We start from the raw sequence: 26,658 nt of genomic DNA, 5'->3' as shown, positions 1-26,658 counted from the left end.
CAAGTTATGCTTTTTTCACTGATTATAAAATCCATGATTAATTTGATAAAGGAAGATAGAAGAATTATTCATGGTTGTAAATATAAGCATCACATTTTTAAGTGATTGCTGGGAGAATAGGCCTTCTGGAATCGACAAGGTGTGAGAAGTTAGAGTCTCTGCTGTGACTGCCTCTGTAAGTTCCTGACAATGCAGCCATTAGAGAGTCCCAGTGAAGAGAATTCTCCCCAGGAAGGTCTCTTTTACCATCTTTTCTCCCCAGACATAAAAATCCATCCTGTTTCCCATCTCCCAGGGCTGAACTAGAGATTAGCTAAGTCTCTGTTCATCTCCGTAAAAGATTCCCACGCATAACCTCCACACTTACTAACAGCGCTGGGACATCTTCACCTGGGCGGCCCATGAGTACCTCAGATTCAACATGTGCAAAACCAGATTCATCCCCAAACCAGCGCTCTGTTCCTCCTAACTTTATTCAGGCACAAAACCTGAGTCATTTTTGACTCTTTGCTGTTTGCTCCAGTCCAGTCTGCCTCCTTAAATTCTCTCATAACTTTCCCTTCCTTTCCATTCATGCTTCCTGTGCCATTAAGCACCGTAATAATTAGTCTCCAATCTCTTTTTCTTGTTGATCTGTCCTACATTTTGCTGTGAATGTAACCTTCCTGAAATACAGCTTTAGACATATAATTCTTCTACCCAAAAGTCCTCTGTGGTTCCCCTTTGCTTACTGAATGAAGTGCAGAACAGTTTGTTCTAGAGCAGGGGAGTGGTGAGAAGTTTAGCTGGCAAAGTAACTTAGAGCCAGGGAGTTCAGGCTTGTCCCTAATGGCAACAGTGGGCCCCTGGAAGCTGGTAAGCAGGGGATTTCACAAAAAGGGATCTTATACTCAGAGATACTGCCTTAACGTCCATAAATAAATACATTCTTGATTATGGTAATTTTAGACTTTATGGCAGCCCAGCAAGGAGAACTATATGATTTTTTCATATTTAAAGTTACCTCCTCTTTTCCCTAGAAATTACTACACTTCAGAGTCCAGTTGTTTCTGCGAAAACACCAAGTATCTGTAGATACTCTCTACAGGATACTTCAAAACAACAGGCAAGTAACTTTTCTTTTGTCCCAGATACACACAGAAACAATGAAGTATAGAATGAGGATCAAGATTGACATAACACAATTTCATTCATTAAATGACAATTCAGAACAGTCTTATTCCCTGAAATTAACCATCCTATATAAAGATTTTATTTAAAAGAAAATCGAAATGCGAATCCACAGTAATAATCCTGTCACTTCAGACTTCCAATGCTTATGGCTATCTGTTGTGTTAGTGTTGCCATACTCTAAGTGTAGGGAGTATCAATAACAACTAGTAAGCTAACAAAAGAAAAACGGTGAGCCTGAGATTTTAAATGTGTTAAATAGATCCAAAATTTGAATACTTGTCTCAATTCTTAATAGAAATTACCAGAAACAATGTGAGTGTTCTCACTTAGCTCTTAGGTATGTAGGCTTCTTAAAAGATGAGCTTCAAGTCCATTCACACAGGAAGCAACATATTGGACTTTCGTGAATCATTTCTCTTCTCATGCTGATGGGTTGTACAGAAGCAGCCATACGGTCTCACCCTCTCCCCTTTGTGGTCAGTGATCACTCAGCCGATGGTGGGAAATTGACAACAAACATTTAGGGTACAGCCTCTGGTCACAGCATCTGTCATCTCTGTGGGTCACCAATTGGTCATTCACTTACAGACTCAAACCCACATCCTTGGCTCCGTTAGCACTGTATTAAGTGACTCACCTGTTCTAAAAAGTTAACACATTTTCCTATTTCCTATGTTAAATGCATAGTAAGTGACAGACTCAGTTATATGTAACTCTTCAAATGTAACATGTTAGCCACAATATGCTTTTCTATATAAACAAATATTTATGAAACACCTGTTATGTCCAGGGTGCTGTGCTACTGTATTAACATCCATAATCTGTATTCTCAGTATCTGAAGAAAGAATCTTAACTATATTCTCAGTATCTGAAGAAAGAATCTTAACTACCTTGACAGTACATTAGTTGCACATCAGGAGTTAATAACTTTTTTCACTTGCCTCACTATGCATGTATGCTAAGTCGCTTCAGTCATGTCTGACTCTATGCGACCCTATGGACAGCAGCCCACCAGGCTCCTCTGTATACAGGATTCTCTAGGCAAGAATACTGGAGTGGGTTGCCATTTCCTTCTCCATGCCTCACTATAGAGTCAGAAAAAAAAGTTTTTTCTGAGTGTAGTATGGATGGCAAACTTAATACTATCAGTACATATGTTACCCCCAAAATAAGCAATAAACAAATTTAGACCATCTGTTTTTTAAGGCCTTAAAATAAAATACATTGGACAATATGAGTAAGTCAGTTCAGTTCAGTTCAGTTCAGTCACTCAGTCGTGTCCGACCCTTTGCAACCCCATGAATCGCAGCACGCCAGGCCTCCCTGTCCACCACCAACTCCCGGAGTTCACTCAGATTCACATCCATTGAGTCAGTGATGCCATCCAGCCATCTCATCCTCTGTCGTCCCCTTCTCCTCTTGCCCCCAATCCCTCCCAGCATCAGAGTCTTTTCCAATGAGTCAACTCTTCGAATGAGGTGGCCAAAGTACTGGAGTTTCAGCTTTAGCATCATTCCTTCCAAAGAAATCCCAGGGCTGATCGCCTTCAGAATGGACTGGTTGGATCTCCTTGCAGTCCAAGGGACTCTCAAGAATCTTCTCCAACACCACAGTTCAAAAGCATCAATTCTTCAGGGTTCAGCCCTCTTCACAGTCCAACTCACATCCATACATGACCACAGGAAAAACCATAGCCTTAACTAGATGGACCTTTGTTGGCAAAGTAATGTCTCTGCTTTTGAATATGCTATCTAGGTTGGTCATAACTTTCCTTCCAAGGAGTAAGCGTCTTTTAATTTCATAGCTGCAGTCACCATCTGTAGTGATTTTGGAGCCCAAAAAAATAAAGTCTGACACTGTTTCCGCTATTTCCCCATCTATTTCCCATGAAGTGATGGGACCGGATGCCATGATCTTCGTTTTCTGAATGTTGAGCCTTAAGCCAACTTTTTCACTCTCCACTTTCACTTTCACCAAGAGGCTTTTTAGTTCCTCTTCACTTTCTGCCATAAGGGTGGTGTCATCTGCATATCTGAGGTTATTGATATTTCTCCTGGCAATCTTGATTCCAGTCAAATTGTCACAAATACCTAATTCAGTTTGAGAAATAGTATGACCACTTTTATCACAACAAAATCCAATACTATTTTCCAGCTTATTTCACCCATCCCATCAGTGTCAAGAAATGGACTTCTGGTGGCTTGTGTTCAGTTCTCAGGCCTAGGAAAAATCAAAGTCTACTCTGTTGGATTTCTCTTCCTGTATGATTACCTAAGCAGGTAGAGCTCTTGGCCAACTGAGAGAGCTACATCCCACGTATGCAGAAAACCTGCTCTCTGCCTTCCAGCTCCCTCACAGCATTCCCCCTGTGCTTAACATTCTTTAAAACCCACACATATTCTTTTTAGCTATTCAACTGATTGCCTTCCATGCTGGTCAGCGTACTCTTCAGTTAATTAATTTTAGCATACTAGGAACTCTGTAAGCCTTTGAATTATGTAAGTAATGGAAACCAAATAAAACATGTATATTTATGATAAATAGACTTCTAAAATCACTTTATTAAATTTCTGTGAGACATAGGTGATGTTCAAATTCTTTGAAAACTCCTTTAAGGATTTTTTTTGTTTTCATTTTTCTTGTGGCATGTATAGGTGACACGTGCTGATTTGAATGGGGAAAAGGCCAAGAAATCAAGCTTAAACTATGAGCCAGGTAAATATTATCAACAGCTATTAAGGAAATCCTGCAATGCATTAATACATTCAACTAACATTTACTAAGTTTTTGCTACACGCCATGCACTATACTAATTATTGAACAAAGTAGAGAAGCCATGGTTCCTACCCTGGATTTTACAGTGTAGTATAAAACAGTCATGCCAGTAATCACAACACAAATATAAGTGCAATAAAGGAGGCAAATACAAAGTCCACCGGAAGCATAGGGGAGACAAGGAAGCTTCTATAGAAGATGCCACACTTGAGCTCAGACATGAAGGATGAGATGTTGATGTATGGCAAAACCAATACAATATTGTAAACTAATTAGCCTCCAATCAAAATAAATAAATTTATAAGAAAAAAAAGAGAGAAAGAATTTTCTAAGCAGACAAATGGAAAGAGAACTTCCAGGAGAAAGGATACATTTACCAAGATATATACATTAGAGCCTAGTGGGTTTGTGGAAATGCAGATTTTTTTTCAGAATTGTTTTAGCTAAAAGTTCAAGTCAGAGAATTACAGAAGATGAAGCTTGATAGACCAACTGGTAGATATCAGTTGATCATTAAGATTCTGGTAAGCTGTGCCAGGAGATCTACCTTTTATCCTATTATCGAAGTATAACTATCGAAGAATATTGACAGGAACCTAATATGGTCAGAATTTGCCTTTTCTACCCACAGAGATAGAAAATGAACTTCTGGTTACCAAACGGGAAAGTGGGTTGGGGGGATAAGTAAATTAGGAGTTTGGGATTAACAGGTACACACTACTATATATGAAGTAGATATACAGCAAGGACCTACTGCATAGCATGGGGAACTATATTCAATATCTTGTAATAACCTATAATGGAAAAGAATCTGAAAAGGGATGTGTATATATATATTATATATAAAATATATAATATATATATAACTAAATTACTTTGTTGTACACCTGAGACTAACACAACATTGTAAATTAATTAAACTTCAAAAAATGACCCAAAAAAGAAAGAAAGAATTTGCCTTTTCTAAAAAAGGAAAGCAGAATTAGAGGTGAGGAGACTTGAGACAATGAGACAATAAAAATAATAGCATGTTGAACACTCACTATGTGCCAGGTTCTATGCTAAACTGTATTCTCTCATTTAACCCTCTGAACAACAAAACTGTTTTACCTACCATTTTACACATGAATAAACTAAGTCTCAGAGTTGTAAATTATCATGCCCAAGATTTCACATAACATGTGGCAAAGCCAAGGTTTTAAAAGCCAGGTCTATCTTACTCAACCAATCCTAACCACAATACCACACTGCCCCTTATTACAATTAAGAGGCTATTATAATAGTCAAAGCTAGAAATGAGTCCTGAACAAAGTCAGTGGCAGTAAAGATGAAGAGCTGGGCAGATTTGACTCAGACTAAGAAAGGCAAATGGATGAGATCTGGCTACTGATTGAATATGGGAGAAGAATGAATTGAAGACAACACCCATATTTCTAGTACAGGCAACTTAATGGATTGTGGTGCCATTCAATAGATAGGCAATACAGAAAGATGAACAAGTTTGGAAGACAGATATTTAGTTCAGCTTTGAATATATTGTGTTTGAGATGCCTGAGGGCATCCAAGTGGGACATCTAAGTAGAGCAGTCAAGGGGGCAGTTATAGATATTGGTCTGGGATGCATGGGAGAAGAAATTAAAGGAATGCCTTATGTCAAAACCTATGGGAAATAATAAAAGCCGTTCCCATAGGTTTGATATAAATGTTCTTTTTAAGGTAGGTTATACTTTCTCCTCTTTATTCCATCTTTGATTTAAGAATTACCTTAAGTATGTTTCTTAATTATCAAGAAATTCATATTTTCAGTCACATTTTTAAAGTTAGATTCAGAGAATGTAGCCTGTAAATATTCAACACATTGAAGTTGTTGACATTTTCTTTGTGGCCAAATATGTGATTGATATTTTGAAAGTGTTCCATAGACATACAAAAAATATATATTCTCTATTTAAAGGCTGTAAGGCTCTAAATGAATTTTAAATTCTACTTATTGATTATATTATTCAACTATTATATGTCTTTTCTAATTTTTTGGTCTACTATTTGCTGAATAACAGATCACCCTAAAACCTGGCAGCTTAAAAAAAACATCATCTCACAGTTTCTGTGGTTAGGAATACAGAAACAACTTAGCTGGATGGTTCTGATTCAGGGGCTCTCATGAGGTTACAGTCAAGGTGTCATCCAGGGCTGCTTCAGTCATCTAAAGTCTTGATTGGGACTGAAGAAGTCACTTCCAAGGTGGCTTACTCACATGGCTGTTGGCGGGAGGTCTCAGTTCCTCACCATGTGGGCATCTGCATACATCTCTGAGTATCCTCATGATATGGCATCTGGCTTCTCCCAGAGTGGGTGGTCCAAGAGAGAGGGGCAGAAGCCACACTATATTTTATAGCCTAGTCTCAGCACACTCTCACTTCCGCTCATCACTTCAACTCTGTTCATTGGAAGCAAGTCTCTAAGTACAACCCACACTCAAGGGGGAAAAGAATTAGCCTCCACCACTTGGAGAGAGTATTATCAAAGAATTTGTAGACGTATTTTAAAAACACTACAACAGTATTATCTTCACACTTATTTTTTCAGGTATGTGCACTATTAATTCCAGCTCCTTCCTTTCAAAACTGTACACACTCAAACATACACTCACACACAAAGAAACTTAAGAAAGTACACAGAATTGAAGTTAACTTTGATGCAGATCATTGGAATTCATTGATTATTCAAAATACATGTTATATTCATTGGGAGAACAATAGCTATTCACCCTGACTTTGAACTGACTTTTAATTGGTAACATTACTTTTTATTATTCAAAGTATTCTGCTTGTCTAAGACTGTTTAGCCATGTATGTGCATAACTGATGGCCTTGCTCAGTGGCTCAGAGGTAAAGAATCAGCCTGCAATGCAGGGGACACAGGTTCAATCCTTGAATTGGGAAGATCCCCTGGAGAAGGGCATGGCAAACCAATCCAGTATTCTTGCCTGGAGAATCCCATGGACAGAGGAGCCTGGTGGGCTACAGTCCATAGGGTTGCACAGAGTTGGACATGACTGAAGCGACTTAGCATGCACACATGTGCATAACTGACATACACCATCCCAGTATTCCTGTGGACATATTCTACATGAAGACTTGCTTTAGTATCATTATCCAGAAATAGTTACTAAAATCCACTTATGGAACTTTGCTAGATGGCATACAAAGCATGTTAGTATTTAAGTGGGAAGAGATTAATGACAGGAAGACTAATGAATGAACAGTGAGCCAACACATATGTTAAAGAATTAATTGAACAAATAAATGTTCTTGAGTGCTTACTATACGGCAGGCACTGTAAACTAGTACAATACAGCATAGTAAGTCCTATAACAGAGGGATGTATAGGGCGCTTCAGGAGCTTGACAGAGAACGCCTGTCTATCTGGGCAGATATAAAGGAAGGCTCTCTGAAGGAGGTGACACAAGCCGAATGAGTCCTAAAGGATGGGAAGTTTTAAAAAGGGACATGAGTTACAAGGGAAATAGTGAAGGCAGAGGAACTGTGTGTTGTTCAGTACTTCTGGAGCAGAGAATATATGTAGAATGGTGACCATAGATGAGGCTGATGAGGTAGGCAGTCACCCCAATCTTAAGGTATTTGATGCCTGTCTGGTAGTCCCTGGAGGATTTAAAAAGAGTGTTGACAGCAGGGAATGAAAGACCTATTAAGGGACTTCCCTGGAAGTCCAGTGGGTAAGACTCTGAGCTCCTAATGCAGGAGGTCCAGGTTCAATCCCTGATCAGGGAACGAGATCCCACATGCTGTAACAAAAAAGTCCCATATGCCACACCGAAGATGGAAGATCCTGAGGCTGCAACTAAGACCCAGCACAGCCAAATAAATAAATAAAAGTATTTTTTTAAAAAAAGACCAGTTCAGTTCAGTCGCTCAGTCGTGTCCGACTCTTTGCGACCCCATGAATCGCAGCACGCCAGGCCTCCCTGTCCACCACCAACTCCCGGAGTTCACTCAGACTCACGGCCATCGAGTCAGTGATGCCATCCAGCCATCTCATCCTCTGTCGTCCCCTTCTCCTCCTGCCCCCAATCCCTCCCAGCATCAGAGTCTTTTCCAATGAGTCAACTCTTCGAATGAGGTGGCCAAAGTACTGGAGTTTCAGCTTTAGCATCATTCCTTCCAAAGAAATCCCAGGGCTGATCTCCTTCAGAATGGACTGGTTGGATCTCCTTGCAGTCCAAGGGACTCTCAAGAGTCTTCTCCAACACCACAGTTCAAAAGCATCAATTCTTTGGTGCTCAGCTTTCTTCACAGTCCAACTCTCACATCCATACATGACCACTGGAAAAACCACAGCCTTAATTACAATTTTATAAGTAGCCTGTGAAGGATACCAACAAATAGTAATTTTCTTTTTCTCTCTAAAAATTCATCTGCAGCTCCTGGAGTCTCCCTTATTCACGACTCACCCATTAGGTAAGTATCTAAGAAAGCTAATAAAGGAATGTGTTATTTTAAATTAATATTTAATTACACAAGAGTGCTGCTTGAATCCTCTACTCTTGTAGTTTTACTTGTCTGTAGTAAAAGTCTCACCTTTTGCAACCTCTTAGGACTAAGCTAAAATTGTAAAGTAGGCAAAGTTAATCATTCATGCTCTTCCAGTTCCTCCTCTGATCTCACTTTAGTCCTGGGCTCTCCTCATAGGCAATACTTTGACTCCCCTTTCACGTAGCATTACTCCTTCTAGGATCTGGATCTGTTCTTTTCCCCTGTCCCCACTCAAAAATGCTTTACTTGTACCATTTGAGGTTATTGGTTTTCAAATGATGATAAATTAGTTTACCATATAGTATTAATGACGTAATCTGTTACCCCCTAAGGATATTTGCATTTTCATCCAAAGTAAATCAATCTCTCATAATCTAAAATAAAGGCCAGTGGAGAAGTTTTCTTTTGGCCTGGGGCCTTTCAGCTCTCAAACATTGATGGCCACCCATTCTGCTGATGTCCTGTTCCCCTCAAACTTGAATAATAGTTCATGCATATAAAATACCTCCTGGTAGAACATACATACCTATCATCTTTTATAAACCCTCAACAAACCAAATTAGGTTCAGGATAATTTTTATAAATCCCAAACTTTGATGAATTGGTTTGGTAAAGGAAAGTAGTGTATGATGGTAAATGATGTTTGATGTTCAGACCAGGCTTCTTAGAAAAGGATTTTGAGGTAGGAGTAATTGCAGTCAGTTTCATTTACGGAGGGCTCATGGGGTACAAGGATGCTGAAGGAAAGAAACTGACTAGCTCAGTATCAAGGTAGTTTCAAGAAATAAAGGTGAGAGAATGTGTGCATTATAGAGTGTTAATTCCTGCCTGCCTCTTCTTCCTGTCCCCACTATCATCCTAGACTACAGAACTACAGAATCACTTGAGTCTTTTCAACAGCAAATGTTCTGGATAGCCCTTTATTATAATAATCAGCTAAGATGAAGAACTATGCACATGACCCAGAGCTGCTATCTCATTCCTCACAAATACACAAGTTAAGATACCTTTAGCTGAGCCTAGGACAATTCCAAGCCAGAACACAATGGAGAAGGCAATGGCAACCCACTCCAGTACTCTTGCCTGGCAAATCCCATGGACAGAGGAGCCTGGTAGGCTGCAGTCCATGGGGTCGCTAGGAGTCGGACACGACTGAGCGACTTCACTTTCACTTTTCACTTTCATGCATTGGAGAAGGAAATGGCAACCCACTCCAGTGTTCTTGCCTGGAGAATCCCAGGGATGGGGGAGCCTGGTGGGCTGCCGTCTATGGGGTCGCACAGAGTCGGACACGACTGAAGCAACTTAGCAGCAGCAGCAGCAGCAGCGGGACAATTCCAAGCCAGAACACAAGAAAACACAGCTAGAATACCATCTGGTATAGCTCTGCCCATTGCACCCATGCCACACCTCTTTACCTTACAGGAAAGAACACAGGTTCAAGGCCTCTGGCTTAGTCCTCTTGATCTGTTGCAGCTCCTTGCTCTCTGAGACTCAAGTGTGGGTGCATTATGTCTATTCCATCACACACCTCATCTCTCTTCTCTTCCTCCACCTCCTTAGTTCTGTTTTTTCTAATGCTAACATAAAGACGTACACAGTAAACTTCAGTTCAGTTCAGTTCAGTCGCTGAGTCGTGTCTGACTCTTTGCGACCCCATGAATCGCAGGACGCCAGGCCTCCCTGTCCACCACCAACTCCCCGAGTCCACCCAACCCATGTCCATCTAGTCGGTGATGTTGTCCCCTTCTCCTCCTGCCCTCAGTCTTTCCCAACATCAGGGTCTTTTCAAATGAGTCAGCTCCTCGCATCAGGTGGCCAAAGTATTGGAGTTTCAGCTTCAACATCAGTCCTTCCAATGAACACCCAGGACTGATCTCCTTTAGGATGGACTGGTTGGATCTTCTTGCAGTCCAAAGGACTCTGAAAGAGTCTTCTCTAACACCACACTTCAAAAGCATCAATTCTTCAGCGCTCAGCTTTCTTTATAGTCCAACTCTCACATCCATACGTGACTACTGGCAAAACCATAGCCTTGACTAGACAGACCTTTGTTGGCAAAGTAATATCTCTGCTTTTTAATATGCTGTCTAGGTTGGTCATAACTTTCCCTCCAAGGAGCAAGTGTCTTAATTTCATGGCTGCAGCCACCATCTGCAGTGACTTTGGAGCCCCCAAAAATAAAGTCTGCCATTGTTTCCACTGTTTTCCCCATCTATTTGCCATGAAGTAATGGGACTGGATGCCATGATCATAGTTTTCTGAATGTTGAGCTTTAAGCCAATTTTTTCACTCTCCTCTTTCACTTTTATCAAGAGGCTCTTTAGTTCTTCTTCACTTTCTGCCATAAGGGTGGTGTCATCTGCATATCTGAGGTTATTGATATTTCTCCCAGCAATCTTGATTCCAGCTTGTGCTTCATCCAGCCTGGCATTTTGCATGATGTACCCTGCATATAAGTTAAATAAGCAGGGTGACAATATACAGCCTTGATGTATTCCTTTTCCTATTTGGAACCAGTCTGCTGTTCCATGTCCAGTTCTAACTGTTGCTTCCTGACCCGCATGCAGGTTTCTCAAGAGGCAGTCAGGTGAGCTTAATAAAATAGAATTAGGAACCAAAAAAATCAGGACAAGAGGATGCCAATGTGATAAGATAGTGATGGGGTAAACAGTAGTAATAATTAAACAGATTTGGTGATAGAATGGACCACACATATGTATGATCAGGAGGTATCAGGCATCACCCCAAGCTAGGGGCCTGAGGTACCAATAGAGGATCACCAATTACAATTAGATTAAAACTTAGATATTCAGAAGGATTAGGCAGATGGACTAAAATTTAGTCTTGTTACATTAATCTTCAAGGGGTGGTTGGCCAGTTATTTTCTGGACTAAAGTAAGGTTGTATGGAGGAAAAGGTTAGGAACAGAAAGGTTATGTTTATAGTTTTATAATATGGAAAATTAAACTGTGAAAAACTGGGCCGTATCTTTGGGGCTTCTAAACTAATTGTCATTAATATCACTGCCCTCTTTAAGAATTAAAGAGTTGGCAGTACAAACGAACCTAAACCTTTGACACTTTAGTAGTATCAACCTATCAGGGAAAACCACTGCAGACTAGAGAAAAGTAGATGTAATATCATGGCACTCCTAGAATTGTGGTGGAACTTTCCCACATAACAATGAGTTTATTTGCATGTTTCTGCTCAATTGACTCCAATGAGAAACTGATCATTCGTGGCAAACTGCAGATTTGTATCCAATATTACAACTAGTTTCTAGTGGTCTTATATAAGGTTTTTTTAATCTATATGGTTAGTTTTGTTCTTAGGTCTGTGCTGTTTCCTTTTATCTTAAAGTATGCCTTTGGGACAGAAAGTCTGGAGATAGGTAGAAACATACATAGGACTCCACTTGCTGCCTATGGTATGAGGTTAGGGAGAGCAGGAGAAAACAAATCTGGGTGCGTTAGATTGCAGAGGATCTACAAAGAGGAAATTGTGCTGGAGATGGCCTGAGAAACTGGGTCTCAGAAAAATTAATGAAGCGAAAGGATAGGAACTATGTCACTGATGGTGAGCATTCATGTTCTAGGTTCCATATTGCAAAAAGATATTAATCCTAGGATGGGCTATTGCTGCCTAACCCTAGCTGAGACCTTTTCCTACTAGTGTTAAAGTTGTCATTTCACAGTCTGACTGTATGTCTCAATATTGGATTGTTAGGCCTTGGTAGAAAAAAGTAAACTTGATAACATAAGGGCAGGCCAAGTAAAAATGAAAATGGAGCACCATGTTTCCTTTAAGAGGGTCAAGAGGTTATGGCAAGGGGTCCATGGAGGCAGTAAAATATGAAAGTAAATCAAACTTAGGCTTTGGTTTTTTTTTTAACTTTTTGTTGTTATCCTATAATCTACATGATTTTGTTGTTCTCTTGCTACAATTTAATAAAATATAATTTTGGTTCCATGTAGTAGATCAGAATAAATAATCCTGATTAGAACATAGAAGAGAATATTGTGATACCTAGAAAGGGGCTCCATCTAATTTGGCTTTGCATGTCATCTGAAACCCATTATTTTAATGTCATTGCCGGTAATCATACATAGATCTTCTACTGTGGGGTGAGGAGAGGAGATTAGGAATTTTGAGGTGGTGAGTAGAAAGTGAATTATCAGAAAGCTCTGATCAAGCAGGGCAAGTGGAAAGAACTAGCCCATCCCTTGTCTTTCCAACCCCACGCTCTTCTCAACTCACTACAGAACAAACGGGGCTAAGGTGGGTCAAGAGTGGCAACATCAAGTGTTAGTTTATACAGCACCTATTATTCTACTGTTTATGCTGCAATTATTCTGCATAATAATTTTCTGGGTAATAGAGCATGTCCTATGCCCAGGGGCCAATATCTAAATAAGAGGATAAATTGGGGGATTAGATAAAAAAATAAAGCTTATTCTTCTTTGTGAATTGCTGGGGAGAAAACAAAACTCCCAAGCACAAAACAGGTAATCTGATTCAATGATTAGGAATTTGGAGGAAACTTACATAAATGATTAACCATAAGTAATAAAATCAATCTCCTTTTACTTTTTCAGACAAGACTACCGTCCAAATTGCTGTCAAGAGAAAGTATGTATGATAAAATTCACTATAGAGCAATTAAGGATATTTTCTAATATGTTGTTAGAGAAAAATCTGTGAATCAGACTACCAGCAAAATCATCTGTTGATTTTAGTCAGTTTTACTCTTTGCCTTTTTCTCTTCCTTGACTTTAACTCTCTGTTAATCTTGAATTTTGCCAAGGTCCAAAATTCAAAGACTTATTGTTATGGGGGGTACAAAGTTACTATTATCGCCATTTTGCCCCGGGTCCTCAGGAGGGTAGATTTGGGGAGCTTTGGGAGGTTTAATCATCACAAAGAAAACATCCAATACCACACACTCACTCCATAATGGGAAGGCATTACAGGAAATGCCTTTGCAGACTTGCAGATCTGGCTGAAGGGCTGAGCACCCTGCCCTCAGGTAAGTGAACCAAGATGCCTAGATATATCTTGTAATTCTCCTGGGAGTAAGAAGAATCTTAGGATGGCTACTCCATCAAAAGAAGGGAGTCTCAAGAGAGCTGCAACTTGGACCAGGCAAAGAGCATAAGGTAAGTCTGATAAGCCCCAACTTTGGGGCTAGACAGAGGAAACATGAACTAGAAAGGGGTTCAGGGGAGTAGCACATTCACATACTTTTTCACACGTACATGAGAGTTTCATAGACCGTCCAACAAACACAAAGGCTGAGACATACTGGCACCAGGAAGATATTTCTTGGTTTACTAGTATAGTGAAAATGAGCTAAAAATTAGATTCTACTTACCACATTTCACTTCACTAAAAACTTGACAAATGTCCCAATTTTATATGTCAAAGTTGGACATGCTTCTCAGCTACCCTAAGAGTAATAATGTAGATCTACTTACTGTACATTATCTCTGGTAATAAGAAAATAATATGTATTGAAATGCTTAGCTCATATGTATTGGAACAGATTTCGATCAATTTAGACCAAGAAGGTGAGTAACTTATTTATTAATATTTAAATGTGATTCTTAGAAGTGTCTTATTTAGGTCATGTTTATGTAAAACAAGTGTTTTTCAACCATATGCTGTCATTTCAAATTATTAATATGTTCTTCAAACTCAGTAGCCATTTTCTGGTCTGCACGGTAGGTGACAAAAAATGCATTACAAGAACTAGATAATAGTAATGTTTGCATAACACTGTGAATGTGCTTAATGCTGCTCAACTGTATAAGCTAAAATGGTCAATTTTATGTTATGTGCATTTTATCACAATAAAACATACATTAAGAGATTTGGGAAGGATTCTAATAACACGACTTTTCCTGGAGGTGTCCTTCAAACCTTCTCTAACTGGTCAGGAGAGAATATGCTACATTCAGCAAGGTGTTAACTTTTCTTTGAATGTTGGCCTAACCTTGAACAATCTGAGGCTAACTTCAGAGATAATTGTGAATTAACAACCACATGATAGGGAATCCGGTGCCCAAATGTCAGGATATCAAACAATGCACAGCTAAAATGCCAGGCATCCAGCCTTTGCTGCCACTGGCTTGTAGCCATAGCGTTGAGAAGCAGTTCCTGTGGAAGGTACGCATGCTTGGTCTGGCTGTCTTGAGGATAGTAACAACTTTAAAAAGAACGCTATTATATTATAGGCAAAAGGATTTTTATGACCCCCAAATATATCTGCAATAAGTAAACGAACACAAACAGTTATAGAGTCTGGCAGGTGCACTTGTCATCTGCCCCTGGTCCCCTGTCTAAGCTGTAACAATAAACACAATTAAACATGAGGAAATGGCTGTTCAAGTCCAGGCCCTGGGTTTCTACTTCAGCACTTACTGAAAGAGGCCCCGACTTCCCTCAAGTGCTCCACCTTCTGGCTGTTTGAGCCAAGTTCAGGCTCAGCCTTTTTTCCTTCTGAAATTAATGTATTTGTTTCTTTTTTTTTTTTTAATTAATTTTAAACTTTACATAATTGTATTAGTTTTGCCAAATACTGACCTCTGTCTCCCAATCTAAGACAGTTTGCACTGATAATCTTTTATTGGACCTAAGCCTGTTCATTTCCCTTAAATCATCAGTGCTAATTGTTGCCCATTGAATAAACTTAAACAAGTGGCTGTAGTGATTTGCATATGCAAATCAACACAGTCAATTGACTGAGAAAGGCAGCAACAGACCAGCCAGGGAGCCCACAGGCTGACCTCTCCACAGTGAGGCTTTATTTTTCACCCTCATCTCCTAGCTAAACAGATGCCTAAGCAAAAGGAGACTGTCCACAAAGGCACATACATGTTTGAACTGCAAATTTGTTTCATGAAATAGTTTGTTAGAGGCAATCTGGTTTTTTTAAGTATCGCTTGGATCATAACATAGTCTTACCTCTTGCTAGAGAATTTGTTTTCTGTGAGCTTGGCTGTTTTTTTTCTAACCAAGAAGCCATTTGCCTTCAGTAATAAACTATTATATAGTTCCAAGGGATTTTTTTTTCTGCTTTATTTTTCAATGGGTATACTATTTTATTAACATTTAAATTTCACCAACAGTGAGCTCAAGTATATGGTAGGCATATGTTCAGATTTTTGAAATAAAGATAAAATGGACAGACAGCTTTAAGGGTGCTACACTGCACAATAAATATTCAACAATTAGACAATCTAGGGGATGATATAAGTATACATTTAGGAGCACAAGTATAGCATCCTTATTCAAAAAATAGATCACAGCCATAGAGAATAAACCAACTTGAAATTAATCTGGTGTTCTAAATAGAGTTCCTATGTTCTCTTTATACACCATGGCTGGATTCTAACTATGCATTGTTTGATATAAGGAATTAAAAGTTAGTTGCTGTCCCTAAAACGAGTAATTTATCCATGATTTCCCTTCTATCCCCACTCACCTCCTTTCCAGGTAACTTCTGAAGAACTGAACAGTATAATTCAAAATGTAATGACCTGGGTTGTGGCTGCAGTGACCAATGTATTATACCCAGCCATCACAAAATATGAAGAAAGATTGCAAAATATTACATGCCCAATGCCTGATAACTCCACCCTCTCTTCTGATAGTGAGAGTTGCTGCAGCACATGCTGTGAGACATTTATGTATGAAACAAGTAAGATGGTTCAGGCAGAGCCCTGTACAGAGGCAGCTGACAGGTCAATAGAGCAACGAGTGGCACCATCAAAATCATCTCTTGCCCGTAAAGAAAGAACAGATGTAGAAACAACATATCACAGGAAAGAACACTTAGAAAACAAACCTAAAGCCCCCAAACCTGAATATAATGAGATATCTGAATCTGCCAACCTTAAAACCTGTAAATCCGATAGTCACCTTGTTGTACAGATTGAAGCAGGCACTAAGAAATGTAAAGATGCTACCACCGAAACAGATAGCCTAGAATGCCAACTGTCTAAAGATGAAAAAGCAAAAGCTATCAATGAGATGCAGGAGTTAAATAATGTTTTTGTTAACTTTAAACATCATCTAAAAGAGGAAGCTGAGTTGATTTTAAGAAACATTTTTCAGGAAATGGTGTCTGAACTAACCCAGACCATCCCCACCCTTTCCTCTGTTACGACCGAAACTTTGCCTGCCCAAACTGACACTGACAAAGGAGACTTGCTTTCCAGTGTTGATATTTCCTCAGCAGCTGCTGAAATTATGGAAAATGTGCTTGGGAAGTTACAGTCTGCAGTTAAGAAAACATGTACTGAGGAATTTTCACCAGGAAATATATCAGTTCACTTTAAATCAGATTTAGTCAGTGGAGAACATTTTATTTCTCCAAAAGAAAAAACTTCAGAAGTTTCACTGCCTTATGCTTTGGAGAACATGAATGATGTTGCAGAGGACATGGTTCGTGTGATTTTAGAAAAACTGACAGTCCTTGCATCTTCTAAGCAAAGTGAATTGGCTCATCTTAAAATCACTACTGACCCAGCTTATCAGCAACACAGAGAAGATCCAACATATACGTTCCTTCAAAGAGCCAGCAAAGGGAAATCCAGTGCTAAGACTGATGCTGCCAGTTTGATTGGCAAAGAAGAAATACAAAATTTAGTGTCAACTATTTGTTCCAAGTCCTCTCTGGTTGGTTATATAAAGGAAGCAATCAGCACTATACTAGGTTATATACAAGTTGGACTTCATAATGAAAGGCTAGTTGCAACTGAAGAAACAGTGATCATCCTACAGCTACTTGATGCTCTCTTGGCTCAGCTACATCAGAAACCAGTGAAAACAGATGTCCGAAAGAGCAGACACTCCAGACTGAGCAGTCCCTCCGGCACTGAAGAAAGGAACAGACTCACCAGGACCGGAGTAGCTAGTGCTCCTAGGTGTGGGAGCCTGTTTCCACCTGTTAATGTTCCTGGTGTGGCCCTTTGTTCTGAAGACAAAAATGAAGAAATAGACAGAATTGTAGAAAATGTATTGATTTCACCTATCAAAGACGAAAAAGCAAAATTACAAGAACAGGCTCCTGACTACTGGTTAACTGGGGAAAACAATGATTTTAAACGCAAAAGAAATATGAACTTACCTACAAAGCCTGCTTATGGACACAAAGTAGCATTTCACGATCAGGGATTAAATACTGACCTTTCAACTTTTAATAAGGACCCTTTAAAGGACAAGCCAGGTTTGAATAAAGACATTTTGCTTTTCAGTCAAGATGAAACATATCAAATACAAAAAGCCTCAGAAGATATAATTAGGAGTATTTTAGCAAAGATGCTCAAAGATCTATCTTCTGGGCCGTCTGATCACTCAGATTATGAAGATGGTAGAGAGGCTTCACTTCTTAACTCAAGAAAACCACAAGATCCATCACATCAAGAATGGATGGACCAGATGTTCTCTGTGTCAGAAATCCATACGGTATCTCAAGATATTGTAGATGCTATATTAAAAATACTTCACATAACTTCTTATCATATTATTGAACATTCTTCATCAGTACATCAAACTTCTCTAGATAATGCTGACATACCAAACAAAGAGTCATTACAAATATGGTTTGACAGTAAAAGGAAGATGAAATTTTTATCTGCACTTAGCACGGACCCTACAAAACTTCCCTGGGTAGAATCTGGAACAAGTGGCTCAACATCAGAATCTGTAGATAACCTTAATGATAAAATCATTAGCACAGTTTTTAAGAAGTTGGACTCATTTATTTGTCCAAAATTACAAACCTGCTTCAAACCAGAAAGCCATGCTGCCCATTCAAATCCTGCTCCTGACAAGAAATCTTCGTTTCGATCTCACCTTAGTACTCTCACAACTAAAGTGGTAAAAATTGTTTTGGATGCTATCCAGAAAGAACTACAACACAATAAGAAAAATCTAAATGTTAAGAAGAATAGCCCTCCCAAGAACATTAGAGATACAGGATTTTTTGCTGATGCTGAGAATGAATTAGACTCTGTTGTCACAAAGCTAAATAATGACATTATGACAAGTTCATTAGCTACTTGCATTTGTGAGGTGTTAAGTGGAAACACAGATAAAAGTAATATTTTACTCCCTTCAGATAAGCTAAGGTCTAAAATCTCACATGGGACTGATGGCATTGATCAACAAAAACTTTTGCCTTCTCATCGCCCTCACATGCAGGAGGAAGTTCACCAATATACTGGATTTCAAGTGTTAGATAAAATTGGAGATGCCGTGTATGATATGTTATGTAAGTTCACTGGAGACCACCCACATTCTCCCCTATCTGATGAACAAAATACAGAGGGGATCAATAAGAATTTGAGAACAACCAGTACACTGCAGTCCAGTATTAAGCTCATTTCTCATACAATTCTAGAAGGTATTGTTTCAAAACTATGTGGTGTTGAGACAGATGGCATTTTCAGAAATTCAGAATTTAAAGCCATCTCAGAGCATATTGACACTGACAGCCTGTCATTTGCTTTGCTTCTTGAGGAAATGAGCAGATGCTATGACATAATCTCAACCATAGCATCCAATGTGACCTGGCCAGGTAGCCAAGAGGTAACTAACAAGGGGAAAACTACTGCCTCCAAAATAAGAACCACACAAAAAAAGCATCTGAATAAACTGAAAACCTTGGCCTCAGACATCTTTGAAATGGTTTTTGCTAAGTTGGAAGGGTTTGCCAATAGAAATTTAGAAAATCTTGGTGCTATAATCTGTGGAAATAAACAGGACAAGACATACTGTGAAAGTGAAAATACCAACAGCTGTGGTAACACACATGAAAAACGATTGCAGTCGACTTTATACAGGCATGCAAAAAAAGTGTCAAGTACTATTTTGAAAGCTCTTCAAACTGAATTAAACATGAACTTGCCAGATTTGGAAACATGTATAAGTAAGCCACTACAAGAGAAACAAATACTTAAGAGTTTAGTCAATTTCATTTTAGATGCAATTTCTCCAGATATGTTTAATGAACCTGAACCAGAAGAGAGAGGCATTGAAAATTACAGATATAGGCCAATCTATGGAAATTTTCTTCCTGGAGGAGCTGACCCAGATTCATATCTAGAAGATCCTGCAGATACAGAGAAAGAAAGTGCTGGGGAGGAAAGACCAATAGAAGATGAAACTAAATCAGATTCTCTTAAGCAACAGGAACTCGAAAAAACACTAAAAACTTTTGAAGTAGAACTCAAAGAGCCAAAAAAGTCCCCAGTTGTGCCCATTGTAAGAAATATTTTGAATGAAATTTTTCAGAATGATTTAATTGGTCAGTTAAAGGTGTTTACTCTTCCCCAGTCCCATTTATGTGACATTCCTCATGCTGATGATGAACCATTTGCTCAAACATCTGTTCAGTCCCTGGATAAAACAGTGGGCCCTTTAGTATCTGAAGCAGATGTAACCATTGTTGCAGATGATGTCATTAGAACCATATTTCAAAAACTTTATTCTGCTGCCATGACAGATAGAAATGAAAGTGAAAATAGGTATAATACTATCACCTTTCCAGCAGATATCTCTTTTCCTAAACATACCTGTGGAGGAAAGTCCCCTGTTTATTCTACCATACTGGACAGAAATCCATGCACACTTCAGTCCACTATCAATATTGGGACCAAAATAAATGTAGTTGAAGATATTATACAGTCAATATTAACAAATTTAGAAGCATTTGCAACTTCCAAAGTAAAGGCGCTCTTTTGTCCTCACAGCAGTTTCCCAGTTCCTGTGGCTTTACCTTCACAGCAGGATGAGATTGCTTTACACCAACCATGGTTATCCACCAAAGATTCATATTCTGAAGACCAATTTTCTTGTTGCTCAATGGATCACAGTAAATCAGGAAAGACCACCTCAATATGTCAACTGAGTACCTCTAAATTAAATATGTATGCAACAGAAGTGGCTAGACAAATTTTACAAGGAATCAAACATAAATTAGATCAAGACATAAGAAGTCCATTCTTAACTCAGAGTGTTGTGGCTTTTGAAAGTATTCCAAGTCAGGTTGTTGGCACAATGTTAGATATTGTGTCTACTAAAGGCAAATATGAAAAAAATGTAATTGACAGAGAGACTGATCCAGTTGCACCAGAAGATATTATTGAAAAGCTATTCAATAAAAGTGATTATCGTAAAAAGCTTCAATTTCAAATACTAGATACCATTGAAGGTATCTTAATTGATATCTGTGAGGAAACAATAGATGAGAATAATCTCCCACTTGCTGTATCCACTCTTAAATGTAATGTAAGTGGGAGACATTTAGAAACAAACTCTGAAAGGGACCCTAGGTATGCAAATAAGGCTATTCTTACACTTTTAGTTCCTAAGGAGTGTGTCGCTATGATTTCCAATGATATGGTGGATATTGTTCTTCAAAATCTCATTTCTGCTATCGTGGTTTGCATCAGTGCAAATGATTCCATTTCTCCAAGATTGTCTACAGCATTTTCTGATGCATTTTCCAAAGCAGAGCATCAACAATCCCCTATTAAAGACTCAGTGAATGGAAGGGCAGAGCATCAACAACCTCTTGTTACAGACTCAGTGAATGAAAGGGCAAAGCATAAGCAACCTCCTGTTATAGATTCAGTGAATGAAAGGAAAAGGGAGAGATTTCCTTTTGCAAGAAAGGGAAGAGATATTCAGCTGAAATCAGCTCTTTCTGATGATAATCAGACACCTGTACTTAAGAAACAAGATGCCAAGAAATCTACTCCTGATCCATGTAAGGAAAATGCTCACTTTATTACTAAAACTATTTTGAATAGATTAAAATCTTTCGCCACAGAAAGAATAGATTTGCTACTTATTCTTGATCCTGAGACTAGAGAAAAACCAGATGTTGGCTCAGAATTTACAAATTGTAAACAAAATGACAGTGTGTTTCTTGAATCAAACCAAATGCCATTAGATGTGACTGTCCCGAAAATATCAACAGCTGGAACCATTCTCAATCAAGAAGTCACAAATTACACATTAGCTAATTACAGAGAAAACCGTAGACCTGCAATTCATATATCACAAGCTAGTCTTAAGGAATATGCTGACCTAATCGCCAATACCATTTTGACGCTTATAAAAAATGACATAGACCTAGAAATCCAAAAGATGTATACATATCAGAACAATACTTCATTTCAAGACAACATCATTGCAAGTAAAACTGTCAATAACATCTTAAAGAGTTTATGTAATAAAATATCTTTGAAGGCAAGTGGCTTTTACTCAAAGCAGGACCCTGATCTTTTTACCCAACTAGCTGTACAAAATGAAATAGTGCCAGGTCAAAGAAAAATGGAAGACAACACCAAACTGTCTCTCTTTTCAAAATACTCAGGTGAAAACCAAAAAACACCAAAAGTGAAAAACCAGAGAAGGACATTGGAAGAAATATTTAGAAATGGAGAATCTGGACAGGAAAAAACAAATTCTTTGTTAAGTATAGTTAAGGAAATTTTAAAGAAAGCATATCAAAGGGTATTGGAAAACACAAAACATTGTTCTCCATTCAGTGAACTCCCCCATTTTACATCTGATTCTAAAATTAAAACATCACGGAAAAAAGCCTTACAGTCACATATAAGCAGTGTTGCAAATGACATAGTTGAAAGTGTTTACACAAAAATGTTCTCAGTAATTATGACCTCGTTATATGAAAACAGTGAGACCAGAGGGGAAATGGAAGCCTCTGGCAGTGATGGATTACTGATGAATCCATCATGCTTTAGCGAACTGAAACAAGCAGAAAAAAGCAGTGTTCGCCCTAAACCTGTGATACCACAAGTTTATCCTTACACAGGCATTGGAAGTGTCAGTTCATTGGAAAACACCTTATTGCAATTTTCTCCATTGCAACTGGGCGAACACTTGGTTCAAAAGGTTCTCAAAAAAATCACAGATTTTGCTTTGCTGAATCTAGAAGAGAATTCATCCCCTAAAGGTCAATCTGATGAAATTCTGAGGCCATGCAATTCTAAAGCTAGCCCCAAGGGCAGCCCTAGGGCAAGTGTTAAGACAAATTTTAAAACAAAATCAAAAGTTACCTCTTTGTCTAAATTTGGAACAAAACCACAGCTCAGACCTAGTGGAGCTAAAGCCCAAAGCAAAACCAAGTTAGGTCCTAGAGAGAAGACCCTAAAAGGTAGCTGGTCCAAGACTTCCGTTGGGCTCCCACACCTACTGTCAATAGGGGAGGCCAAAAGTCCCTCACTGAGAGCAAAACTCCCCACTGCAGAGCTAAAAATGTATGCCAGGGATATACTACGTAATATTCTGCAAACAATTGTGAATGAATTTGAAGAGGTGAGGCAAAATAGAGCAGTGGCAAATGTAAACACTTTACTTTCTGATCAAATTGAGAGAGCAAGTGGAATAGTGAGTGCAGTTTTGCAAGGACTACACGCTATGAAGAATAATTTGGCCAATCCAATAAAGGGCTCACATTCAGATGATCTCAAACTTCCACGGGGGTATTTTAGTACAACCTCTGCTGCAAATCCAGAGGCCCATTTCTCTTTGGAGAATGTTTCTTCACAACTAGATAAATTCTTTCCCAAAGAAGTTACTTCTAAACAAATGTTTGACAAATGGCAAACAGAATCAAGCAACATGGATAACGAAAAATATAAGCTACTGATGATAGCCGAGGCTGTTTTGAATGAAATTTCAACAAAAGCAAAAGAATTAGAACAATCTGTTTCACTTTTGTCACTTCTTGAGCCATGTGAAAGCAGTCACCATCATTTTAAAAGAGCTGCTTCTAGAGTTCGGGATTCTCAAGCACAAATTAATGTATTTGGCCAGGAAATCATTAAAAAACTATTTGAAAAATTAGAGTTGTGCTTCTTGACTCAGATGTTCACAACGGATAGTAAAGAAACACTACAAAGCAAGGAAAAAACTGCTGCTAGAAGAAAATGTGGTTCCTCACGAACAAACAATCTCAACGATGTACCAACGTATAACACCAAGTTGAAAGACAAAACACTGGGGATCGCTGGTCACCAAATCACTCAAGAGATATTGGAAGGGGTTCTGAACACCTTAGAGTCATTTGCAGACCTACAGTTTAAACATGTCTCTACATATGCTTTTTCTGAAATTGTGAGAACACCTATTGAAAACTTTTTTGCTATGCAACAGAAACCACCAATGAAAACAATATTTCCCAAGTTACAAACACTGACTATGTTTCCTGATGAATCTAAACCAAGTAGTATGATTTCCCAGGAAAACATAAACAACGCCTTTCAACAGCTTTACTTTTTCTATTCAGAATTGCTTACTTATGCTGTTAATACTGTCACTGACATGCTTAGTATAATTAGGAACAAACTAGACAAAGAAAAATGCCACAAGGAACCATCTTCAACTAGCATGTTTAAAGAAAACATCGTAGCAAGTCAGATCATCAGCACACTGATAGACCAGTGCACTGATTCCTATGAGTTGATGATCAAAAGCCATCCAAAGGAAAATCTGCTCCAAGGAACTAAAAATGCCTGCACTGTTAATTGCTCCCGATTTACAACTGGACCAGAAATGTCCACTTCAAAGTCAAAGGGAATTAGCTGCTGGGATGATCCTCCACAAATCTCCAGCTTGTTGTCTTATTCAGAGGAAGATATGAAAATAAAGGACAAGACTTCCTTAGATGTACCTTCATACGTCAGATACTCTATAGGAGGAGATTCAGCTAAAACCATAGAGCCAATGGAAGGGCTCGAATCAGAGTTTAAACCATCATCTTCTAGAAGTGAAGCCCAAGTCTTCAGCCATTTTGATCAAGCTGTGAAAGGAGACTACTCTCTCCCAGAAGGCACTGTCTTACAAATTTCATCTCAGAAATCCAGTGACTCTGCACAGGCAGCACTAGAGCACCCCATGTCTTTCAGAGAAATGGAAGAGGGTGAAAATCAAAGAGTGCTTCACTATGAGCCCCTCAAACCAGTTGTTAACCCAGATGAAATACAGACTACCATTTCTTCACTCAAAATATGTTTAGCTGCAGAAGATATTGTCAATACCATGCTGACAAGTTTTGGCCTTTCAAATCAAACATCACACACCACTGAAAATATGGAAACCATGAAGCCATTTTATATATCAAAGGAAATGCTTCAGTGCCTAACATCTGAACAACTGAAGAATGAGAAAAGCCTACTTAAAATATGGGAAAAAAGAAACAGCTATGGAACTGAAGACGAAAACAAAGGCCCTGTGGCAAGTGGAGAAGATTCCATTTTACTGGAAAAGTGGAAAAATAAGCACCCGAAGTTAGAGAAAACTCTTGAAGAGCCTGGAGTCATTGCTTTTGCTGATTGGGAACTGGGACCACATGAAGTCCACCTAGTAGCAAGATATGTTACTACATCAGTGGTCACACATTTCAACAACTTTGAAACCAGAGGTGAGTTAGGGATGACTTAGAAAGAGCTAGCATGGTTTTAGGGGCAAAAAAGTCAACGACAGCGTTAAGAGTGTTGTTTTTAGCCCTCACATGCAAGAAGCTACATTTACCACTTCTCTGAAAATAACCTTAGATTTGGGGTGGCTGTTTATCTACCTGTGTAGCTGTGTGTTTTTCAACTGGGCAATGTGCTAAAAGAAAAAATGTTACCCATTTACATAATTTTTATATGGAGGAGTGTTTTTCAGTTTTCCCTATCTAGAGATGAGATTAAATAGGCGTAATTTAAAGTGGGATATTTTGGTTGGGCATGAGGTATGGCTACGAAATGATGTCTTTCTTGAGACATAAACTGCTTTAAAGGCAGTTCCCAAACAGAAGTTCCAAGAGGGTTTTTATTTTAAGTTCTTTAAAAAACAACTTCTTACATTATGGTCAGACCTCATGCATAGCTGGGCTTCCCTTGTGGCTCAACTGGTAAAGAATCCACCTGCAATGAGGGAGACCTGGGTTCGATCCCTGGGTTGGGAAGATCCCCTGGAGATGGGAATGGCTACCCAGTCCATAATTCTGGCCTGGAGAATTCCATGGACTATAGCATCCATGGGGTCACAAAGAGTCGGACATGACTGACTTTCACTTTCTTGCATAGTTAATTGACTGTAATTATCCAACTTCTTTTTGAGGTATACAGTTAAAGTCTTTGAAGTTATTGATGATAGTTTATAAGGACAGTGGCACTAAACTTCTGGTTCTGTTCATGTTCCAGTGTTCTGACCTAAAGTCTTTTAGGTATAATTCTCTAAACCCATGCTTACAAGTATGATATCTGTACTCCTTTTCTATGAATGTTCCTATGCATATATTGGGTTGAAACCATATGAAATAGCTTTTTTAATATGTCAACACATTCAAACATCAACAGTTTCATCCTGTTCAATTTATTATATACTGTTTAGTCCCAAATGGGATAGTTGGCTAAATAGCCAAGAATGTCTTTAAGAATTTATGAAATCTCTAAATATCACTGGAATCACTCTAGGGCCTTGTAACAGTAAAAGCTAGAAATCATTTTTCTGCCCCAGAATTTCCAGCTTCTTAAAGCAACATAGCTAGCCAAAGAAGAAACCAGCAATAAGAGATTTGAATTTTAAATGGGCTTCCCAGCAGAAGTAAAGATTTCACAGGTGGGAAATAGACATTTGAAGAAAACTCAGTTCATTTCTTGACTAGGTTTTTTTATTTCTTGAGTAAGGTATTCAATTCAGTTCAGTTCAGTTCAGTCCAGTCACTCAGTCATGTCCGACTCTTTGCGACCCCATGAATTGCAGCACACCAGGCCTCCCTGTCCATCACCAACTCCCAGAGTTCACTCAGACTCATGTCCATCGAGTCGGTGATGCTATCCAGCCATCTCATCCTCTGTCGTCCCCTTCTCCTCCTGCCCCCAATCCCTCCCAGAATCAGAGTCTTTTCCAATGAGTCAACTCTTTGCATGAGGTGGTGAAAGTACTGGAGTTTCAACTTTAGCATCATTCCTTCCAAAGAAATCCCAGGGCTGATCAGTGAAATTCATATATAAAATATTGCCAGTATTTTGAATGGTCAACATTGTTCCTTAATGCATATTAAAAAAATACCAATGTTTTCTGTTTCAAGGTCCTGTTGATGAAAAAGTATCTATTAGTTCCACA

The 26,658-nt window shown here is 38.8% G+C and overlaps 1 protein-coding gene across 1 annotated transcript in view; it reads left to right on the top strand.

The window, feature by feature from the left end:
• LOC133242333 (fibrous sheath-interacting protein 2-like) overlaps positions 1-26,658 on the top strand; it is an 80,384-nt gene that overhangs the window by 31,467 nt on the left and 22,259 nt on the right. The window contains exons 12-15 of the mRNA XM_061408436.1: positions 1,020-1,105; positions 3,829-3,889; positions 8,391-8,427; positions 13,101-13,134. Of these exons, the coding sequence (XP_061264420.1) occupies positions 1,020-1,105; positions 3,829-3,889; positions 8,391-8,427; positions 13,101-13,134 (218 nt within the window). The remainder of the gene's footprint in view (positions 1-1,019; positions 1,106-3,828; positions 3,890-8,390; positions 8,428-13,100; positions 13,135-26,658) is intronic.

The sequence above is a fragment of the Bos javanicus genome, chromosome X (genome assembly GCF_032452875.1).
Source record: "Bos javanicus breed banteng chromosome X, ARS-OSU_banteng_1.0, whole genome shotgun sequence".
In the NCBI taxonomy this organism is placed as follows: Eukaryota; Metazoa; Chordata; class Mammalia; order Artiodactyla; family Bovidae; genus Bos; species Bos javanicus.
The sequence above is the reverse complement of the archived record's forward strand: the minus strand, read 5'-3'. Positions and strand labels throughout refer to the sequence as shown.